General features: G+C 38.7%; 1 protein-coding gene across 2 annotated transcripts in view; it reads right to left on the bottom strand.

Moving 5' to 3' along the window:
* LOC114465883 (transcription factor SOX-6-like) overlaps window positions 1-20,031 on the bottom strand; it is a 130,953-nt gene that overhangs the window by 67,977 nt on the left and 42,945 nt on the right. For both annotated transcript variants that reach the window (XM_028451191.1, XM_028451192.1), the window contains 2 exons: window positions 17,089-17,308; window positions 14,893-15,103 (listed from right to left, as the gene is read on the bottom strand). In XM_028451191.1, coding sequence (XP_028306992.1) covers window positions 14,893-15,103; window positions 17,089-17,307 — 430 coding nt within the window. In that variant the 5' untranslated portion in view covers window position 17,308. The remainder of the gene's footprint in view (window positions 1-14,892; window positions 15,104-17,088; window positions 17,309-20,031) is intronic.

Raw genomic sequence — 20,031 nt, 5'->3', positions numbered from 1 at the left:
ATGAGATTTCATCTGTTGACCCCAGCACAACTTCCTCATTGAGTCCATTAAAGCTTTCCGTGTGTTTACAGTCAGATTATGATTGTTGTAAATAAGCTAATGCAGCCGATCACGTGGGCTGATTGGAAACAAAAGACTTGTGGACAATAGCAGTGAGGGAGCATGAGGCAGACAGTTGGTCAACATTACAGATATCTACTCACATTTCGACTGTGGTTTCCCAAATAAGGGAAACAAATACCTGTGTATCGTATTGGGCCATGAAACAAATGCACAAAATGACCCACAAAACACTAGCATAAATACCAAAAATGACTCCAAAAATGATGACATTAAACAACCCTCCGTACTCTCGAGTACACCTGGTTTTTGATAGATTTAAAGGACAACTGGCCCGGCTATATTTTAATTTGTGTACATACGGTTCAGATCACGATATTTAAAGCCGGTGAAACTAAAGACAGAATGACTGGGAGGACGTTTTTTTTTCACAAGACGCCAGTGAGAAGTCGTTCAGCAGGCCTTGTATCAAACAAAATCAGGCGCGCGATTTATGAGAGCACTTAGAGAAGAAAATACAACCTGTAACTGCAAGACACATCTGCATAAGTCAACCGTTTGTGTACTCTGCTTCACAATTTACACCGTGCGTACCGATAAACAGATTGGATAAGGAGACAGTGGGGGGTAGCAGAGTATGTGAGGGGAAAGAGGAAGTGGACAAGGAGGAGATACTTTACCCTAAATGGTTTGCTATCTTTTGCATCAAGTGATGTTTAGATTTGAGGGATGTGGATGAAAAATTCCAAGTTTTCTGAAGATTAACTAATTTATCATGTGAAGATAAACCACGGTTAAGGAATGGGTTCGGGAGGAAGCGGGGGAAGGGGTTATTGAATAGGATAATATGAGAAAGAACAGGAAGTACAGAAAGAAAGAAAGAAAGAAAGAAAGAAAGAAAGAAAGAAAGAAAGAAAGAAAGAAAGAAAGAAAAAAGGAAAGGGCCGGAGGCTGGGAATGCTGAGGACACAGTTGACAGTGTTGGAAACTTAAATTGAGAATAATGTGCTGGTTACAAACAACTATCGGTACACGATGTGCACTAATGATTTTCCCCAAAATAGTTTTCTAACCAATTGTGAAAATGAGTTTTAACCAAACAAGCAAAGCAAAATATGACAAGAGGAACAAATGAGACGAAATCAAATGTGCTAATGTTAAAGAAAATAAGCAGCATTTTTGAGGAGCCACAGATGACCCACTGTGGGTTTTAACAGGAAACAAAATTGGGTGATTTGGCCCAGTTATCAGTGCATTCACTTTATAACTCCCAGAGAATTTATTTTGTTAAATTCTGCAGCAGTTTCTAAAAAAAAAATTTAAACTGTTGGAGGAAACCAAAAACCTCAGAAAAAATTTGTTTGAGCATTAGTAGGACATGCAAATACACACTCAGCTCCATCAATAATGTTCAGACAAAACTAAGCTCATAAACTAAGCTAACTAAGCTCTGAAAGCCCATAATTGAAGGCAAACAATGACCCAACTGAAGATTTTACTATCGATGCGCATTCACACAATGGTTGCGTAGCGCGGTGTAGTAAGGTAAACCAACAACAACAGTTACATCCCACACCCCAGTTTCACTCCCTCCAGTAAACAGACATGTTCTTGTTTTCACTGAAGGGAACCAATGAGAACCTTCAGTCTACTTTAACATTTATCCTAAAACCATCAGTGAAATCAAGAACTATGGCCAAGTCTGTTTAATGAGGGGAACTCACTGACTGTACTGTATGTCCAGACTGAGGACTTGAACAGTCTTTCCAGGGACAAATGTTAAGATCTGTGCATATCGAACTGGAACCAAATTAAAAAAAAACTTGAGTTCTTATAGCAGTGGTTCTTAACCTTATTGGAGATACTGAACCCTGCATCAGTGCATTCATCAAACCGTTCATAATTAGAGAAATAAAATGTGATTTCTTCAAAACATAGGTGTGTACTTAATTTGGCTGCACGCACATAAGCAAGGGACGATTTGTTCAGAAATGCTTAATCAAAATTTTACACTGTTTTTATACTTTATCTATAGACAAAGTTTATCAATAAAATGAATTTCCTGTAAAACATTTTTTTACTGTGTGTGTCCCACTACCAAACCCCTGAGACCGACTCAACAAGCTGTCAACCACTGTCCTACAAAATAAACTCAAGCTCAAACTAATTACACATACAATTACAATTATATGTCTCTACAAAATAAAGCATTCAAGTAAAAAGCTGATTGATGTAAATGGAGTAAATCTAGGGCAGAGACTGGGCTCATGTCAGAAGAAGTCAAGTGTTTTATCTGCAATAATTGGTCTGATACTTTTGTAATTATTCTTTTTTTTTAATTTACAATACACTGACAATAATTGACATAAATTGACAATAGAACTATAATGAGATGAGTTGATTGGGAGTGACCTAAACAGAAACTGAGGAGAACGAGTGCAGTGGAGAGTAGAAAGTAAGTCGACTTTAAATGTCACGTTGAAAAAGCTTTGCAATTATGGCTTGTGTGTTCGTAATTTACACGCATGTACTGTCTCACTGCTGTGGAACATTCTGCAGAAACCCGCCAAAATAAAGAGAAATAACACTCGTCTGAAAAATTACTTAGTGTTAAACACGACAGAGGCCAATGTTCTGAGAACACCTAATGTTTGTGTAGCTTTCCCACAACTGTAATAATACTCAGTGCCTTCACTCTGCTATAGCAAACTTAGAGAAATGTAGGATGACAGCAAAGAAAAAGAAAGAAAGAAATGATGCCACTTAGTGAGTGAGAAGAGTGGAGTCGGAGTCGGAGGGAGCCGACCAATGGGAGGACGGATATAGCGAGTGCTGGAGTGAATGAATGAATGCGATGGAAACAGAGGCTCAGAGCGAGCAGCTGTCCTAACAGCTGGCCAGCAGGATTGATGTCTGAGTGAAATAAAACTCAACATATGTCCAAACATGAGGGGACAGACCATGGGGAGGAGAGAACACACAAGCGTGCACACACACACACACACAGATACGAGAACACACATGCATGCACCGCAAACACACATTTATTTAAAATAAATCAATAAATAAATCGCCCTGATGTTTATTTGCAGCGAGGGAGAGAGAAACACTCTACACACCTGCACATGCATGGACACAGAATGAATGCTTCTCGCACGGAACTGTAAAACCATTAAACAGCAGAGTGGTTAGTCAGCCTGCATGTTAGCACGGTGTTCATTTCACACACTATTTTCATCATCTGACAGATGACACCCAGGGCTCCTGTATCACACAACACGACCACCTCCTCAGTAGAAGAAGGAACACACACACACACACACACACACACACACACACACACACACACACACAGACACACACACACAGTCATTAAAATGATAGAACGCACATACTCAAACACAGTGAGTGGTTCCAATAAAATCAGAGACGCTCTGTTATTGCACTCAAGTATCTTTTTTCCAGGAAAGTGTACTTTTCACTCATTACTTTATGACAGAGGTATAAAAAGTACTAATATATCCTACTCAAGTAGAAGTACTGTTACTTGATTGAAATTGTACTCAAGTATTAGTACAAGTAAGTCATACGTAAAATACTCAGGTACAAGTAAAAAGTAGCTCAGTTAAATAGTACTCAAAGTAAAAGTTACTATAGTTACTTTACTTGCCATGGTTCCCTTGCATACAGTAAACATCTCATGTATAAACTAAAAAGAAAGAGACCAAATCTTGCACATTTGTAACTTAATTTATTTTCCACAAAGGCATCTGTATAAAATAAAAAGCTTGTCAAAAAGTTTTTTTAAATAGAATAACACCAAAGAATTTAATAAAAAAAAAAACATAAAACAAGCTCTCAGGCTCGAAGTATACTGTAGCTACATTTATGAACTCAAAATAGCCTCCATTAAATGCTGTTTTGTCACCGCACATTATGTTTATTCTGATTGGTCGACTACTATGACATGATGCATTTGATTGTTGTCTGGGAATTTCATTTTTTATGGTTTCACAATGTCCGTTGATCATTTTCAAACTGAAAATATTAATTTACTCAGTAATGGTTGGGTGTAGAAATGAAACTAATTACTTTACTTATTTTAAAACATACTTAAGTACAAGTAAAATGAGTGATTTAACTCAAAAAAGCACAAGTACCCATAAAAGCGACTCAATTACAGTAACGTGAGCACTTATAATCAGTAACTTTCACCACTGCTTTTTGATAACTGTCTCATTACTCTGAGAGAAAGAGAAAAGTAACAAAACGTGGAGCAGAAACAGGAAAGTTAACCGTTGTAGAAGTTGTGGAAATTGGTGAAGTTGGGACAGTTTCTAAGGGGAATGACCAGGTATATGAGGCAACACAGACCCAACAGACCCTTATGTGTAAATTATTCTTTAAATGCTGACAGAGAAATACATCAAGATAGAAGAAACAGATGAACCGATGAGGAAAAATTTTTTTACTTGCTCATGCACTTGTGAAAGACGTAGTTTTACACTCTGTGTGTCTCATTTAAATACATATTATTAATATAATGCAGATGAGTCACTGTGTGAAGATGTTACTTTAATGCCTGAAAACACCTGTTGGTTTGGTTAAAGGTTCATTTGCACAAAAAGTACATTTTGTTTGTTAAAAGTATTTAATACTGACTTATACAGATTTTATTTGTGGCATAAATAAGAGTTTTACTGTCAGTTCAACATATTGTACCTGAGACTGTAACTGAGCTGTGTAAAATGTGTTTTGTTTAACTCCTTTTCAAAAGAGTCCTGCTATACTTTATCCTGAGTTTCTGAGAAACGTCTCGATGTCCCGCCCTCAACAGCTCCACTTCCTCCCACTGCCTCTGCCAATCTACCAGAAGCCACACCTCTAATTGCTGCACGCGAACGTAACAAGGTCGCATCGGGTCGCATTGATATGTCTATGGGTCAGGTTAGAGCCAAAATCATATTTACCTGTTTGCTAATGTGACGCACGGCCTTGTTTCCGTGCACAGTTCCGCATTCACTTTGATTGACAGTCTCAAAAACAGGAAGTCGAAGCCTATTGGCTGGGCACACTCGGCGATTGTTTCCATTTGTATAGGGGTCTATAGGACGAAGGAGGGACTTATATACATTAATGTATATGGATGACCATCAGCAGTAGACCATAGTAAAAGACTAATTAGGTATTTTTTTGCATTTTAAAAGAATCATACATAAAGATAGATTTCTCAGAAACTCTGGATATCAGCTTGAAGTGAAATTTTTAACTTTTACTTTTAAGCCTTTGAGTGAGAAGTTTAGTCACTTTTATTAGAGTACTTTTACTTAAAGCTACAGGATGTGTGTAAAATGAGAAATCCATGTACATGAAACAAGACCTGTCATGAGGAAGCCAATAACTTGGTAAAACTTTAATCCACAGCCAAAGTTATACAACCATCAGTGTCATACCGTACACAGACACTCTTAAAAAAACCAATACCAGGGGGTTAGACCACAGTTGAACTTTTTTTTAAATATAGGTCAACATTTATTGACTGTTGTATTCCACCTGCAGATGAGTTAATTATATCAGTATGGCCTCTGCCTATCAGGGTGGAGTTTTGATTCAAAGTGGGGCCAACCCAAGCTAAAAATACTACAGGAGTACTCCCTCCCTCCTGGGTAAAGCCTTTATGCGATATAAGGCGGGTGTGTCATCACAGGCATGGTGCCCAGGCCCCGCAGCTCCAAAAATAAGGTTTTTAGTAAAGATGCGAGTTAGAGTGAAACTTTATCTATTTTTGTCCAATCAGTTAATTCTTGAATAATAAAAAACAAATGGTGGAAAATTGGTTCTGGATGATACACATGTTTTTTCCATTGATTAGTTCTGTCAGCCTTGCATCTACTTTTGTTAAGCAATAGTATTGTCTGTCCTAAGCTCATTGGGGTGACATCTGTTAATTAAGATACACAACATGTACAATCACTTGTTTTCATCATTCATCTTTCATCAATGAAAATATTGGTTTTAATATTTTTAAGGTGGCTGTCTGGACCTTTTTTGTGTCTGTATACCCCTTTATTTAATTTTTTTTTTGTTTGTAAAATGTGGGAAAGCTTGATATGAAACATGTTTTGATCATTAACTACACATGTGTAGAACTGTACATTAACTCAATTACGATTTAATTACGACTACGACAGCAACATACTTTTCTAATTACAATTACAATGTGATAATTGATAATTATCAATTACACAATTACAAATATAATTGACCCCAACCCTGACAGCTAGCTGCATCTTTTGTCAGTTCATGGATAAGGAATCTCTCTATGTAGTTATGCATACTATGGGCCCACAAACAACAAAATTGGGTTCTGTATGCATATATTATCAATGAGGGAAATTGAGTGATCCAATGTTATGAATGGTGTCTATGATTATTCATACTGGCATTTTAGCTGTGTGATGGACTGGTGACCTGTCTACAATCATGAGAGGAACATTGTTACTTCAGATAAAGCAAAGGCATGACACCGAACACACTCACAATTACATCTACGCATACTCTGATACAAGTCCACAAAACACCGGCTCAAACCAGAAGCTTCTGGATCCACTTTAAACTTGACATACGATACCCGACTTAGTGCGCACACACATATCTACACAGACGTACACACAGACATGCGCATGGCGAGATGTGTGGCTCAGACACAATAGAACCTTTGTTCTTAGTTTGGGCTCCCAGGAGATGTGGCATGGGTGGAGCGTTTGGTTTGGGTGAGGGGTCAGAGAACCAAATATCAGCAAGTCGAAAATAAGTGAACAACCGCATGAGACAGGAGCAAAGAAGAAGAATGTTGAGATAATGTAACTCACTCACAAAAAAGGCCAAACTACACACTTTGAGTGTCAGGCTCGGAAAGATTAGAAGAGAAAGAGATAGTAAGCTGCTTTTACTGATAGTATAATGATAAGGACGATTACCAAAACCTAATAAACTCATAGGTCATTTTTCCTAAAAGTAAAAAAAAATATATTATATTATTTTGTTTGTGGTTTTTACTTTTTAAAATAAATTGTCTTTTTAGACGTTGCACATTAAGATGACATTAAAACCTAAAGATATTCTGAATCCAAATTGCTTTAATTAAAATTGATAACTTGCTTAGAATGATGTTTTTCTAATGTTATTATTATTATTATTATTATTATTATTATTATTATTATTATTATTATTATTATTATTATTATTAAATACAAAACATTCATTCCACTAACTCTTGTTGAAAAACACGTTTATCAACTTTGCGTGAAAACGAGTGTAAATTTGAGTTCACATTTGTTCGTACGACAGGACCAACGTGTGATTTATGAAACACTCATATCTGAACAATCCCAGCGTACAAATGATCTGGTATTAATAAATCCGGCGGCTGAATTTGATTGTCATTAACTTGTTACGCCATCCTGTTTCAGAAGCCCCGCCCACTGAGGTTAAAAAAAAAAATAAACTTTTGATATCTTCACATCTGAGGTGCAGAAAAACAAAGACGTGCTTTCTATATTTATTTTAGTTTTTAGAATGTTTTACAATCTTGCACTATAGTTAACATGTTGCGTTAAATGTTGAACTGCAATCTGTTCCCAAATGTTTTTGGAGGTAGAAATATAACTGCTTATTTGTTGTTGTTGTTGTTGTCATATTGGATTCTGTGACTTGTCAATGTATTGTTTCTATGTATCTAATAAAAAATAAATAAAAACTTAGGGGGTTTGATGGAATCAGTGTGTTTTGTTTGGGTTCCAAACTGCTGAGGTGAAACCACAGTGAGCGTGCCTGAGTCGTAGGCTGGCTGGCGTGCAGCCAAGCTGAGCAGAGGGGAGCTATACCAGGCCATGGACTGTATCGGTAGTCAAGAGCCACAGGCTGTGGCTGATCATTAGTAAATAGATCCCTATCAATTACGAAGAATAGATTGAAACTACCCGCAAGACGTCCATGGGGAACGGAGGGACCAACAGAGTTGACCAATAAACACAACACAGCGTTTAAAAGTTCAACGTCATCCTTTCGTTGGAGGGAAGAACAGAAGAACCTTTACCCGACCGTTTAACGCCATCTTCCCCAGGGACGATACAACAGAAAGGACTCTGATATAGTCAGATTGCATGGCAGCATAGATTTATTTTCAGAGGTGAACTGGGACAAAAATTCAGCCCTGACATTTTCTGTCCAGACCAGCCCAACTACTTTATCAGCAACACCACGTAGAAGCTGTTATTAAGTCAGTGATGCTCAACATGTGGCTTTTTATGTCTTAATTAGAATTATTATTCCCCCAGAAAACATTAAAAGGGGAAAACTTTTGAACCCCTTTTTACCCATTTCCTTTGGTCCTTTTGCAATTTCCTTTGTCCCATTTTTGCCCCTTTTCAAAAACATTTTTGCAAGTTCATTTTGACTTTTTTGTGATATTTCAGTGTTTTTTCAAAATTCCAGTGTTTCCATTAACAGTTTTTATTGTGTTATTTCGACTTTGTGCATTTCCAAGGGTAATGGAAACACAGCTAATGACGCCAACTTGTGTTTGTACATTGCTCACAGTATGGCAGATTGAGTTCAGCAGTGTTGGTGAACAATTGCTCCACATACATAAGCGCTCACACACACACACATACACACACACACACACACACACACATAGAGAGAGGGAGAAACAAAGCACCCCCAACACCCACACACACACACAATCACAGCTCAGGTGCCGATCCCATAGAGGAAGGCAAACATAGTGCCAGAGCCAAGGCTTTGTTAATTATCCAATGAGCTTAGCTCACAGGGCTGACCCAACTTGCCCGTTAAGCTGTCATCACAACTAGCTTTACCTGAGGGTATGAATATATAAGCCCCCCCTCAAACACACACAGCGTTCGTGGCACATGGAGCATGCAGACCATGAACTCCAGCTTCTCCCCCAGATTAACATGATCATTTTTTTCCTCCAACAATATCACTAACAGGTTCACACTCGTCGACGACCTGCTAATCTGAACAATAATTCATTTGTTGCTCACGGTTTAACTATGGCTTACAGCTGATGCCTCATGCCAGGTACAATGTCATTGCACAGTGGAAGCACAGGTGTTGCCTCTAAATACCTATTAGTGAACCGCTAAGGATTTGTTTGACTGCACGTCGCTGCTTACTGCGCAAACTGCCAAGACCCCCCTCTAGCACAGAGCATGCGTTCCTGCATTTGAGTGGCAGTAGCAGCAGAAATGTTGAAAGAGACTTTCAGCAGAGGCAGAGAACAAAGTCAAGCCTGGTAAAATGTCTCTATTGTCAGTGAGAAACGGGGTTAGAGGAAGGCCTGGCCTCACTATGACCCTGTGATCCAGCTGTGGAAGCCATCATATGGACCAAACTCTGGTTGAGTCTCAACAACACTGCACAACGTATAGGTTGTACCACAAAACTCATAACATACTAATTCCTGAAAAAGTTTTAGGAGGTCACAGGATGGAGATTGTGTCTTTACAGAATTCCAGCTTTTAAGTCCTCACTCTATTAGCTTATGGCGCGTTTCCACTTGCGGTATCGGCTCTACTCGGCTCGGCTCTACTCTCCTTTTTCCCGCTTCCACTGGGAAAAAGTGTTTCCTCTGTAGTACCTGGTGCTGCCTTTTTTAGTATCTCCTTTGTTGAGGTTCCAAAAATTGTATTCCTGGTCTGAAAATGTGACGTAGGCACCAAGCAGACACTGATCGAGTCTGAGAATCATCACAGCGTAGAGTCATCAACTCACGCACAGAGAGGAAGCATTTTGCCACCATTGATTTTTGTTGGTGATCTTGTGAGAATGGCAGTAAAAAAAGTGCAATCCGTGGAGTCTGGCAGTTTCCAATCTTTTGATGGCAACTCTGGACATCTGACATTTAATCTCTCTTATTCTCCTTTTTATCACTTTTTATCGCTCTTATGCTTCCCACTGTAGGTTTTTCTTAAGAATGTTATATCTTGACAAGCGCTACGAGATGACTATTGTTGTAATTTGTGCTAATTTTAAATCTTGATAAGTTGATAATTGGCAAATGTCCAAAACAAACCTCAAATGTTTAAAAAACTCACAGATCTTTGACTAAACATTAAGAATTTTTCTTCTTCTTTTTTTTAATTTCAAGTGGAAACACAAATATTTTGCAGTAATTCCCACTGATTGTGGAATAAGCAGGGATTAGAATTAGACTGAGTAATGTTATTTGTTCCCTGGGTGCCAAAGCTGCATTAGAAGTCTGACTAATTTGGCATGAGGGCACTTCTCTACTGCCAGGTCCACATAAACAGAAGGTGAGCCCGTGAGGTGCAACACTAGATGATCATAATTGTGTCATGAAAAACAGACTAAGCTTGATCGTACATTTCACTTTAATGTCCATTAGGTGGTATCTTAAAAAAGGCTTTGTTTAAAGCAAATGTGTCTTTATCTTGAAGTTTTTTTAGACACAGTTAATTGAGCTTAATGACTGCTAATGAGGCATCCAAAAGAGAAAATGATGTTTGTGCTATTTCTCTGTGTATTCCATCCTTTTATTCACCCTCGCTTGTATTTTTAGTTACAAAATGAGAAAAGGATAAAGGAGCATTTCCATTCAACAGCCTGTGAGAGACTCGGTTCATTTTTTTCTTCATCCGATGCTGCCTCGTACTGCCCTTGAACATTTTATACAGCAGCAGCCTACCAGTCTAATAAGTGCTAAGTGCTTTAACAGTATAGAGAAAGCCTTTTGTGCACAGCAGGCTTTTGTGTTTAAGCCTTCACAGATACAGACAGGCACAGCTCAACATTAATGCAAAAAGATAAACATCAGACCTTCACTCTCTTAAGAATCCAGGCAAAAAAAAATAAAGGAACATATCTTCAGCATGGTGGTAACAGCTACCTGTGACTGTCTTAAGGAGTTTTTAATAAAGCTTTTAAAAGCTTAGGCAATGGAAAAACATTTTTTAGAAACAAAATTATGTCTGTTCATTAAAACTGTCATTGGCACTTAGGGCTCCTCTGTGCAGCAGAGAGCTAACAGCGTGTCAGCGGGGGGTTAGCGTAGCACAAAGGGCTAACAGCAAATATCGTCCACACTGTTGCTCGAGGCTAGAGAGCCAGAGGAGGGTGAAGTACAGTGATAGGCTAACTGAGTTCTCAGTGGGTAATAAGGTGTTTTCTGTTTCATCATACAGCCAATATAACCCGCAGAGCTTGCTTGTAGGTGGCATTTGAAGCTGGACACGAGCTACGGAAGCTGTTGTTTGAGCTTTGATTGAATTATCTACCTGCATCTAACAAATAAAGCCAAGCTGTCAGCTTTTTATGTGGTAATTTGTTATCATTTATGGTCATTGGGCACAAGAATAATCAAAGAGTCAAAGAAAAGAAAAGCCGCTTATCTTACTGCTGTGGAGTGAATAATAAACATACTTTAACCCAATCTAGAAACCATGAAAGTCCTATTTATGTCTTTATTAGAATAAAGCAAACAATAAATCTGACCAATGCTGTTTGTCAATGAAAGGTTGTCCAAGGCGTGTGAAAGATCTTTCAAATGTGTTTTAAAGCTCTTGAAACTGATGATGGATGGATGGATGGATGGATGGATGGATGGATGGATGGATGAATGGATGGATAAAAGGACAGGCCAGTTAGATGGAGGTAGTTAGGTAGGCTGGTCTGTGACTGGATAGGGGATAGGTAAGGTAGGTGGTGGCTTTGTAAGTAATTAGGTAGGTATAAGGTACATAGGTGGATGGGTAGGTTGGTATGTAAATGGTTGGGTGAAATGGCTATGGGATGGGTAGGTAGCTAGCTAGGTAGGTGGATAACCAATTAACCCAAATGCTAAAGTCCTCACACAATTAAGCCTGATTGGGTTGTACCCAGGGTTTGATTTTCTCAATCATGAATAGATAAATTTACAATCTCTAATCATGATAAACATCCTTCTATTTGTTTTGATGTAATTAATTGGATACAGTGGTGCTTAGCCTTACTTAACTCTATTATCTATAAAATACAAGCTCCCAAACTCCCAAAGTTTGTTGAAATGTGAAATAAATAACTTTTTATAGGATTATTACAAAATTGAAATACACATATTTCCATATATCTTACATAATCTTAGGAGTCCATTATTACGCATTTGGATCCACTTTTATTTAAAACTGACATGACTTCCAAAAAATGTCCAATCATACAGGACACATCCTTTCTACAGATGTAATAATGTTTACAATTATCAACCTCTTGAAAGCATATGTACAGTATGTGTGCAAACAGTTAAATAAGGCCATTTAAATACCAACAGAAAACGAGATGAGTTTAGACAGAGGCTGGGTGTGGCTGATGTGGTTAAGAAATCGTAAAGAAAGCATTTCCTTCCACTTATGTCTTCTTTGAGCTGACCAAAAAATGTCACAACACATTTACCTTAAAGAGTTTAACGTTTCAAACTGCTTTCCGTGCAGCAGATAAGAGGCAGTCCCTCCTATCTTTCATCTTAAAACACTGCGTGCTGTATATTCCCTCTGGCTGTTGCACTCTACTGTATCAATAACAAAGTCAAACCTCCAAATGAGAGAGATCAAGTGCTCCTCTGATATATCACAATTACTATGTGCAGATAACAGTAAAAAGGGGTGTTAGATGATTTTAGATCTGGCTCACTTTAAGGTGGGGAAGGGCAAGCCGAGGCATGCTGGGAGACTCCGGTGCTTTCTTGTGTTTGTGGGTGAGATCAGAGAGGAGCCGAGAGAGAAAGGGAAACCTGTGTTTTCACTGATTGATTTAGTGGTCTGACAAGAGTGGGATCTGTCAGGTGTAATTGTCTATGTTCAAAGATCCTGTAGCGAGGATGTGGGAAAACAAAACATCCAGATGAAGAATGTACTCACTTTTAGATGGAAGAACAACAACAACACTGCGGTGAAAGGTAGACAAGTATTTACATATCTCTCTGCCTAAAGCAAACCTTTTCGATTGAGTCAATGAAACTAAACTGTGTTGTCTCACTGCCGGATCAAAAGTAAAAAGATCACTACTCTGAAGGCAAAATGCAACTTAACAAACCTAACCAATTCAGAGTCAAACTACCCGCTACCAAATATTAAGCAGAAAGGTTTGAAATGATTATGGAAAAATCACAATAAAAAGAATAAGAGTAATGTTGTCCAATTACTAAATAAATATTCCCAAAGCTTTTCACAATCAGCCACATTCATCCATTCACACTCATAGGCCAATGGTGACTGAGCCACCATGCAAGTCTCTAATCTCACATGTAGAGTAATGTAGGGTTCACTGTTTTGCCCAAGGACACTTAGACACATGAACAGGTATAGCCTTGGGATCGAACTCCAAACCACTCAATCAGAAAATGACCACTCCACTACCTGAATCATGGTCGGCCAAGCATTCAAATGATTGCCTTCAAACCAGTTAAATCCAAGCTGAGGTACACACAAAAGACTCTTTCTCAAGTATAGCACTTGATTGTCAATGCCATCAAGGTAACAACGCACGTCGCACACTGACAAAACGTTTGTATTACTTTAAACATCAACCACACAGAGACGACTCGTTTGTTTTCTGCACAATGAGTAGAAAATGATTGCAACAATTTTTTATATAAGTGTACGTTTTTATCAATAAGATGGTACTTGAAGTATGAATAATTAAGATACTTAACATTTGAAGAAATTCAGAGAGTCACAACTTCCCAAAACACAGCAAATTTCTCACTCTTGTAAAGTTGCCATCGCCATTAACAGTGATTATAACAACCTGCACCATTATGTTTCCAGCAGAAACAGATAAAACCAATGATGTGCCGTGAGCACTAGGTTTGGGTAGGCAGGGCATTGCAAATCGAGACCACCAATGTTGACACCAATGACATTTTCATATGTTTGGGATGGCAAGTGTTAATCTAACAAAATCAAGACCGTAAAACACCTTTAAAGAAACTTAAACAAATATTCAATATAGCCTCCATACTCTCCCAGCAAGATTTATCTCATGACATGTCAGCACATCCATTGTTTGTGTTGGAAACACAGAAACATGGAGAAATTGCCAACAACAACTCAGAACAGCCGGTTCAGTGAGGAGCATCCACAAAGCCAATCCTTTCTTTTGTACCTTTCACTGTGGAAAGTACGAACAATTTTCTGACCTTTCCTTTGCTGAAGGTCTGGTAGCTCAGGTGTTGGTCTCCCATCTTTTTCAGCTGTTGTTTTTTCTCAAAAGAAAGTTTCTGTATCGCACTGTCATCCTTCCTGTAGTGTTATCCCACCCACTCGCTAGAGAACGTAGCAGTGGCAACGCTGTATCAATTTACTAATGCACTCTGAAAGTACTTATAGCATTTAACATAGCGCGTTTAAGTAAATGGTTTTCATCTTGGGGAACTGACTGCGCATGCGCAAACACGTATAAACACAGGCTATGGGGCAAGAGGCAGAGCAGCAATGCTCCTTTGGGAGAGGGTGTGGCCTCCTCCTGGCTCCTCCTCCTGCCTTACAGTGGAGTGAGATTTGTGCAGTGTCTCTGCTGTACCAGGAAATAGCGATGTTTAGTCATTTGGGCTATGAAAAGCACAAAATGCTGACACTTTCAAACTTATAAGTACTGTAGGAAAATTGAAAAAAAATAATTTATAATTATGTTATAATTAAATAAAAAATAATCAATCTATAAATTCACCCTTGGGTAGGCACTGCCTACCTTGCCTACCCTGACTGCACGTCACTGGATAAAACACACCTTCCATCAATGCATTTCTCTTACCGTCTTGTTCTGTCTTAGTGAGCTCCACAAGCTTCTTCTGCTTGAGTGTGTCCACTACATCGGCCAGGCTTCCTTTGCGGCGCTCCGGTGTACCAAATGTGAGCCCAATCATGGGTTCCCCACGATCTCTGGAACACTCCTCTGGCTTAGGTGGAGAGGTAGAGCTTGTCCGGTAGGAGTAGAATGAGCAGCCTTTACTGCTTTCATTCTCCTGAGAAGGAAGAACAACTCATTTCAAAACAGTTTGTAAATTGCAAAAAAACTGGCATTATTTTCTTGCTTGAGCAGACAAAATTATCTATTTTGGCTGAATGATTGCAGTGGTTCTTCTTAATGATATGTGGAGTACTATGGTATAACCATATTATGTCTTGTCTTGCCCTGCTTCTGTTGGGTATTCATTTAACCCTGATTAGAACGGAGGTAGTTCTTACTTGTACAGGCTGTAGTTTCATTTTTTTCACGGTTTTACACAGCTTCTACTATAGTCACAATCTTTCAAAGAACATGCAAAGAAGGGGGGGTTCAATGAAAGTGACAAAGTTTGCCACTTCATATTTGCTGATATCAGATAATAGTTTTCTAATGGTTCTTTAGAGCTCTGTGGCCCAATCGTTAGTGTCGTATTGCTCTTTGCACTGCTAGGTTATAAGTTAAGCAAGAAGTCTATATATATCAAGGCGGTAAGCCCTTCAAGATGACTACATTGTCCCACACAACAGACACTTCAGCACAGGTGCTCTAACACTGGGGTTATTTCTGGATGATTTCTCCTCCCCTTGAGGAGTGTGGGGATCTCCAAGAACTTTAGAAGGCTTATGTTTCAAAGACAAGGGGCTTTGGCTAACAGCGGGATCTTAAGACGCCCTTGAAATGGCTCCAGGAGGCCCTGTACTGCACTTTGTCTTTAAGCGGAGGATGCCTCTGTAATGAGGATTAGGAGATAGTGTGTCACTTGCGGATTGCTCAGGTGTGTTCTTTTCTGCTGTGTAGAATAGGCTCTTCTGAAGTTATACAAGCGTGCACACAGGAAGGACTGATGGGCAGATTGAATTATTAAGAAGGTCAAGCATTCAGTGTTTGTTTGCACCAGTCAACATATGTTCTTGACTGTTTTTAAAGACTGTCCTTGATGAATTTAATTGATTGAAGTATGAGCTACAAGGTGTTGTGAGCAATAAAGTCACCAGCCTGACAACCTAAAGGCAGTTTATGATCATTACAGAAGAAAAGCCCAGTGGAAACGTGAGCTCTCTTTTATTGGCCCTGTTGGTATAAATTAGACGGATGGAAAAAGAAATAGTGAGAGAGATGTTGGTATAAAATGAGAAAGATAGAAATAGAGATACAGATGTTGGTATAAAGATAGAGCTAGATATATAGACAAAAATAGAGACACTATAGATTAAAAAAATAGAGTTAGAAGATAGAAATACAGAAGTAGATAACTATGGAATTGAAACTGATGAGGTATGAATGGAGCTTTGATAGATATAAAGGAAACCTGAGATAGATATAATTTATGTAGGTAAAAAAAAATGTTGTCAAAGAAAGGGAAAAGATGGTTTTGAGGCCAACAGATCAAACATTTGAAGGTAAAATGTTGTTTTTATTGATGTTTAGTCCGGGGGAATTTGGAAAATGTTTCTTACAAAGATACCAACAGAAACTTTATAACTTTACGCTCAAAACTTTTCTCTTCCCTCTGTGGCTGAGGACAAACACACTTCATCTGTTATGGTCCAAAAAAACTAAAGCCAAGGAAAACACACACATACCCACACACACACACACACACACACACACACACACACAAAAACAGGCTATGATGAGATGAGAAGAAACAAGGGATAAACACCTCAGGAGGAGAGGCCTCCCAGGACTGCCTACAGCGCTGCCTGTAGCTGTATGTGTGTGTGTGTGTGTGTGTGTGTGTGTGTGTGTGTGTGTGTGTGTGTGTGTGTGTGTGTGTACACTCAAAAATGCACATTCATCATCATGTATAAGAATTTACATTTGCACACCCTGTTTACCCTGTGCATGTATTTCACATGTGTTTTATGAGCCACATGCTCCCAATGTGTACACAGTGTACACGCACTAAACAACGTTTGTTTTATAGCTTTGAATTATAGCAACATATCTCAGGGTAAGATATGGCCAATCTCTAAGCACTCTGCATGATTCACTTCTCACCATCACAGTAGGGCTGACGTTCTCCCACTCAGCGTTGACCGTCTTCTCTCTGATTGGCTGCAGCTCGTCCGGGTGGGGGTGATCGTGCAAAGAGGGCGACGCCATCTTCTTCGGGCCCTCTCGCTCGTCACCGAGCCAGGATGGGTCGTCCTGGCCCATCTCTGCTGCTACCTCAGATGGTGGGTGAAAGGGAGGCGTTGCTCGAAGGGAAGACATCATTCTGAGAAGAAGGAAAGTCGAGTCGGTCAGGACTAACACGCAGAGGTGAAAGTAACGGATTACAAGTATTCACGTTACTGTAATTGAGTTGCTTTTATGGTTACTTGTTCTTTCAACGGACATGGTGAAACTACAAAAATGAAATGACCAGACAACAGTCAAATGCAGCACATCATATATAGCCAACCAATCAAATTAAAAGTAATGCACGGCACCAAAAAATTAAATTAATTGGTGTTATTTTTTCTGAAAAATAATTCTGATGTTCGCATATCAAAAGACCCAGAACTCATTTTTCATTATCTCCATTTTAAAAGGAGTTTTTCCAAAGTTTTACATTTACTAAAACAACAAAACAGATAGCATGTGAACAGAAGAGCAAATTGGACAAAAACCTCTTTGTTTTAAAATAGATCCTGGCATATGTGAATACCAAACTATCCTTGTGCATATTATACAAGAAAAAATTATATAACAATACTGTATATATAGTTCAGCAAACATGCACAAACATCAGAATATGATTTTGATTCTAATGTTGTGTGCACTCTTCATCTGTCCATATTAATATAGATATTAAATGACAGTTTACGCAACTGAAATAAGAAAAAAAGAAAAGAGAAAAAAAATATATTTGATTTCTTCAGTCGATTTTTGTGATATTAGTATCTATAAACAAACAAATGTGTGCCTATTTGTGTTATACACATGCAGTAGCACCACATTATCTGGCCTAATGGCTGGGCACTATATATAGGCCTGCATTCTAATAATTCTATAGGGGTGAATCTAGGGAAGAGACCAGTGTTCCTGTAACTGGTTTGGCTCTGATTCCTTAACCCACTGCCACTCACATATCTGAACATCACTCATGCAGGCACACACGCACCACTTCTGCATTCAGAAGCAGATTGCTAATTCTGCTTTAGCGCACAGTAAATCACAGCTGGCTGTCCATCTCTGAAATATGCAGCCTCTGGAGTGCCCTTACATTTAAGCCTGACCCTCAGTCAAGAGTCTCAGCAAAGAGCAGCGTTGCAAACATCATGCGCCGCTAGTGACAGAAGGAAAGCCAGAAGAAAAGGTAAAAACTATGCATCACGGTAATGACTAAAAAAAGTCCTTTTTTAGGATTTCTTTACTGCCACTGAAAAGTGAAACACACCAAACACTTCTCATGAACCAAGATATTAAGTAACTGAACTAAATCACAATTTTTCTAATTAAATGATTATAAAAGTTGACATCAGATGTAAATATGACAAAAGGAAGGATAATGCCAGAATATTAAACAAATTCAACTTTCCAGAGTAGAAAGCCAGGTACAACAAGGAGTGGTGACACATGATTGATGAGTTTTTCTTTTTGGTACAAAAAAAGGAGCCAAACTAAGATATATGATGTTTTTCTAAGGGGGTGTTGACGGAAATATGTTCCACATTGATTTTTAAAATGCTCAAACATTAGAGAATAAAAAGCATTCATATGTTATAAAATCAAAAGAAGGAATGAGCAGTAGTTGTTTTTGATTCCTAATACAAGATTCTTTTACCGAGACCCAACAGTTTTACTGTAGAGAAAAACAGTGAAGTTACAATAAAATGTAGAAAAACCAAGTTCCCTATCACACAATTCACTCTGAGTCCTTTTTAAATCCTTGCACATCTCGAAAAAGTCCAACTCCTTCCTCTGAAAGCTTTCTTTGTAAAACATCTTTTGAAAATTGATACCGATTAGATTGGCTGACTGATAACTCAACAGAGGGCACAGTGTTGTGTGAGGATTCTTATTGTTCATATCCTCGCCTTAATGAACTGCTTTTAACTCACATCAAGTCAAATAATTTCTCCAACAAATGTAGTCAAAGGAATAATAATATTTTTCCGGAGTTAGACTAATACATGCTGGAAAGAATCCCCCTAAATGTAACTCTTGCTTTGTTTCTTTCTGTTTTACTTGTATTCCTGCTTAAATTATATAATACAAGACAAACAAGGTGTTTCTAAACTTTTCTCTAAAATGAGGAGAGTAACTTTGAATCCTTTTGTAATAAGAGAGGAAAGTGAAAAGCAGTGTTGGAATTTGGCAGTAAAGCGTTGTTCAGATCTGGCCTGGAACCTGGCGACTTGGCAGAAACAATCAAGCATTGTGAAGTGTGGACGTAGAGGGACCTGTGACAGATGAGAGTGAGAGAGCGAGGGCCCCCTCTTAGAAAAACAGCACACAAAGCGCCATTCACAACCCAGGTCCCTTCTGCCACTTGTGGAGTGAGAGAAGGGCTCCGACAAAGGCCTCCGACTCCACCAATTGGGTGTAAAATCTCCAGTCGTCCAGGAAGGGAGGAAATACCGACGGGAAAGAAAGACAGGGAATTAAAAGAGAGTGAGAGAAAACAGGAGAAGAAAGAAAATGAGGACCTTTCCTTGGAATTGTTTATCTTATAGACAGCCTAAACAAAGAAGTTCAAGTCCAAACTGAAGGTAAAGAAAAGTCGACACAAAAGCTCTCTGTGTAGCAACACAAGCATCATTCCCGAGAACTGTCAGTGGTGTCCATGCAGTAGAAAACATTTGCAGTCTTCCTTGTGTTATTAAACCAAAGCCTAGAGTTTAAAGCTCCAGTATGATGCTCTTTTTCACCCATCGCCACTTGTTCTAAGAACCCCAACTACATAGTATCTGAGGTTTATTTTCTCAAACTCGCCTGTTTTCTGGACTTTGAAAA

The sequence above is a fragment of the Gouania willdenowi genome, chromosome 6, assembly GCF_900634775.1.
Source record: "Gouania willdenowi chromosome 6, fGouWil2.1, whole genome shotgun sequence".
NCBI lineage: Eukaryota > Metazoa > Chordata > Actinopteri > Blenniiformes > Gobiesocidae > Gouania > Gouania willdenowi.
This window is presented reverse-complemented; position numbering and strand designations above follow the sequence as displayed.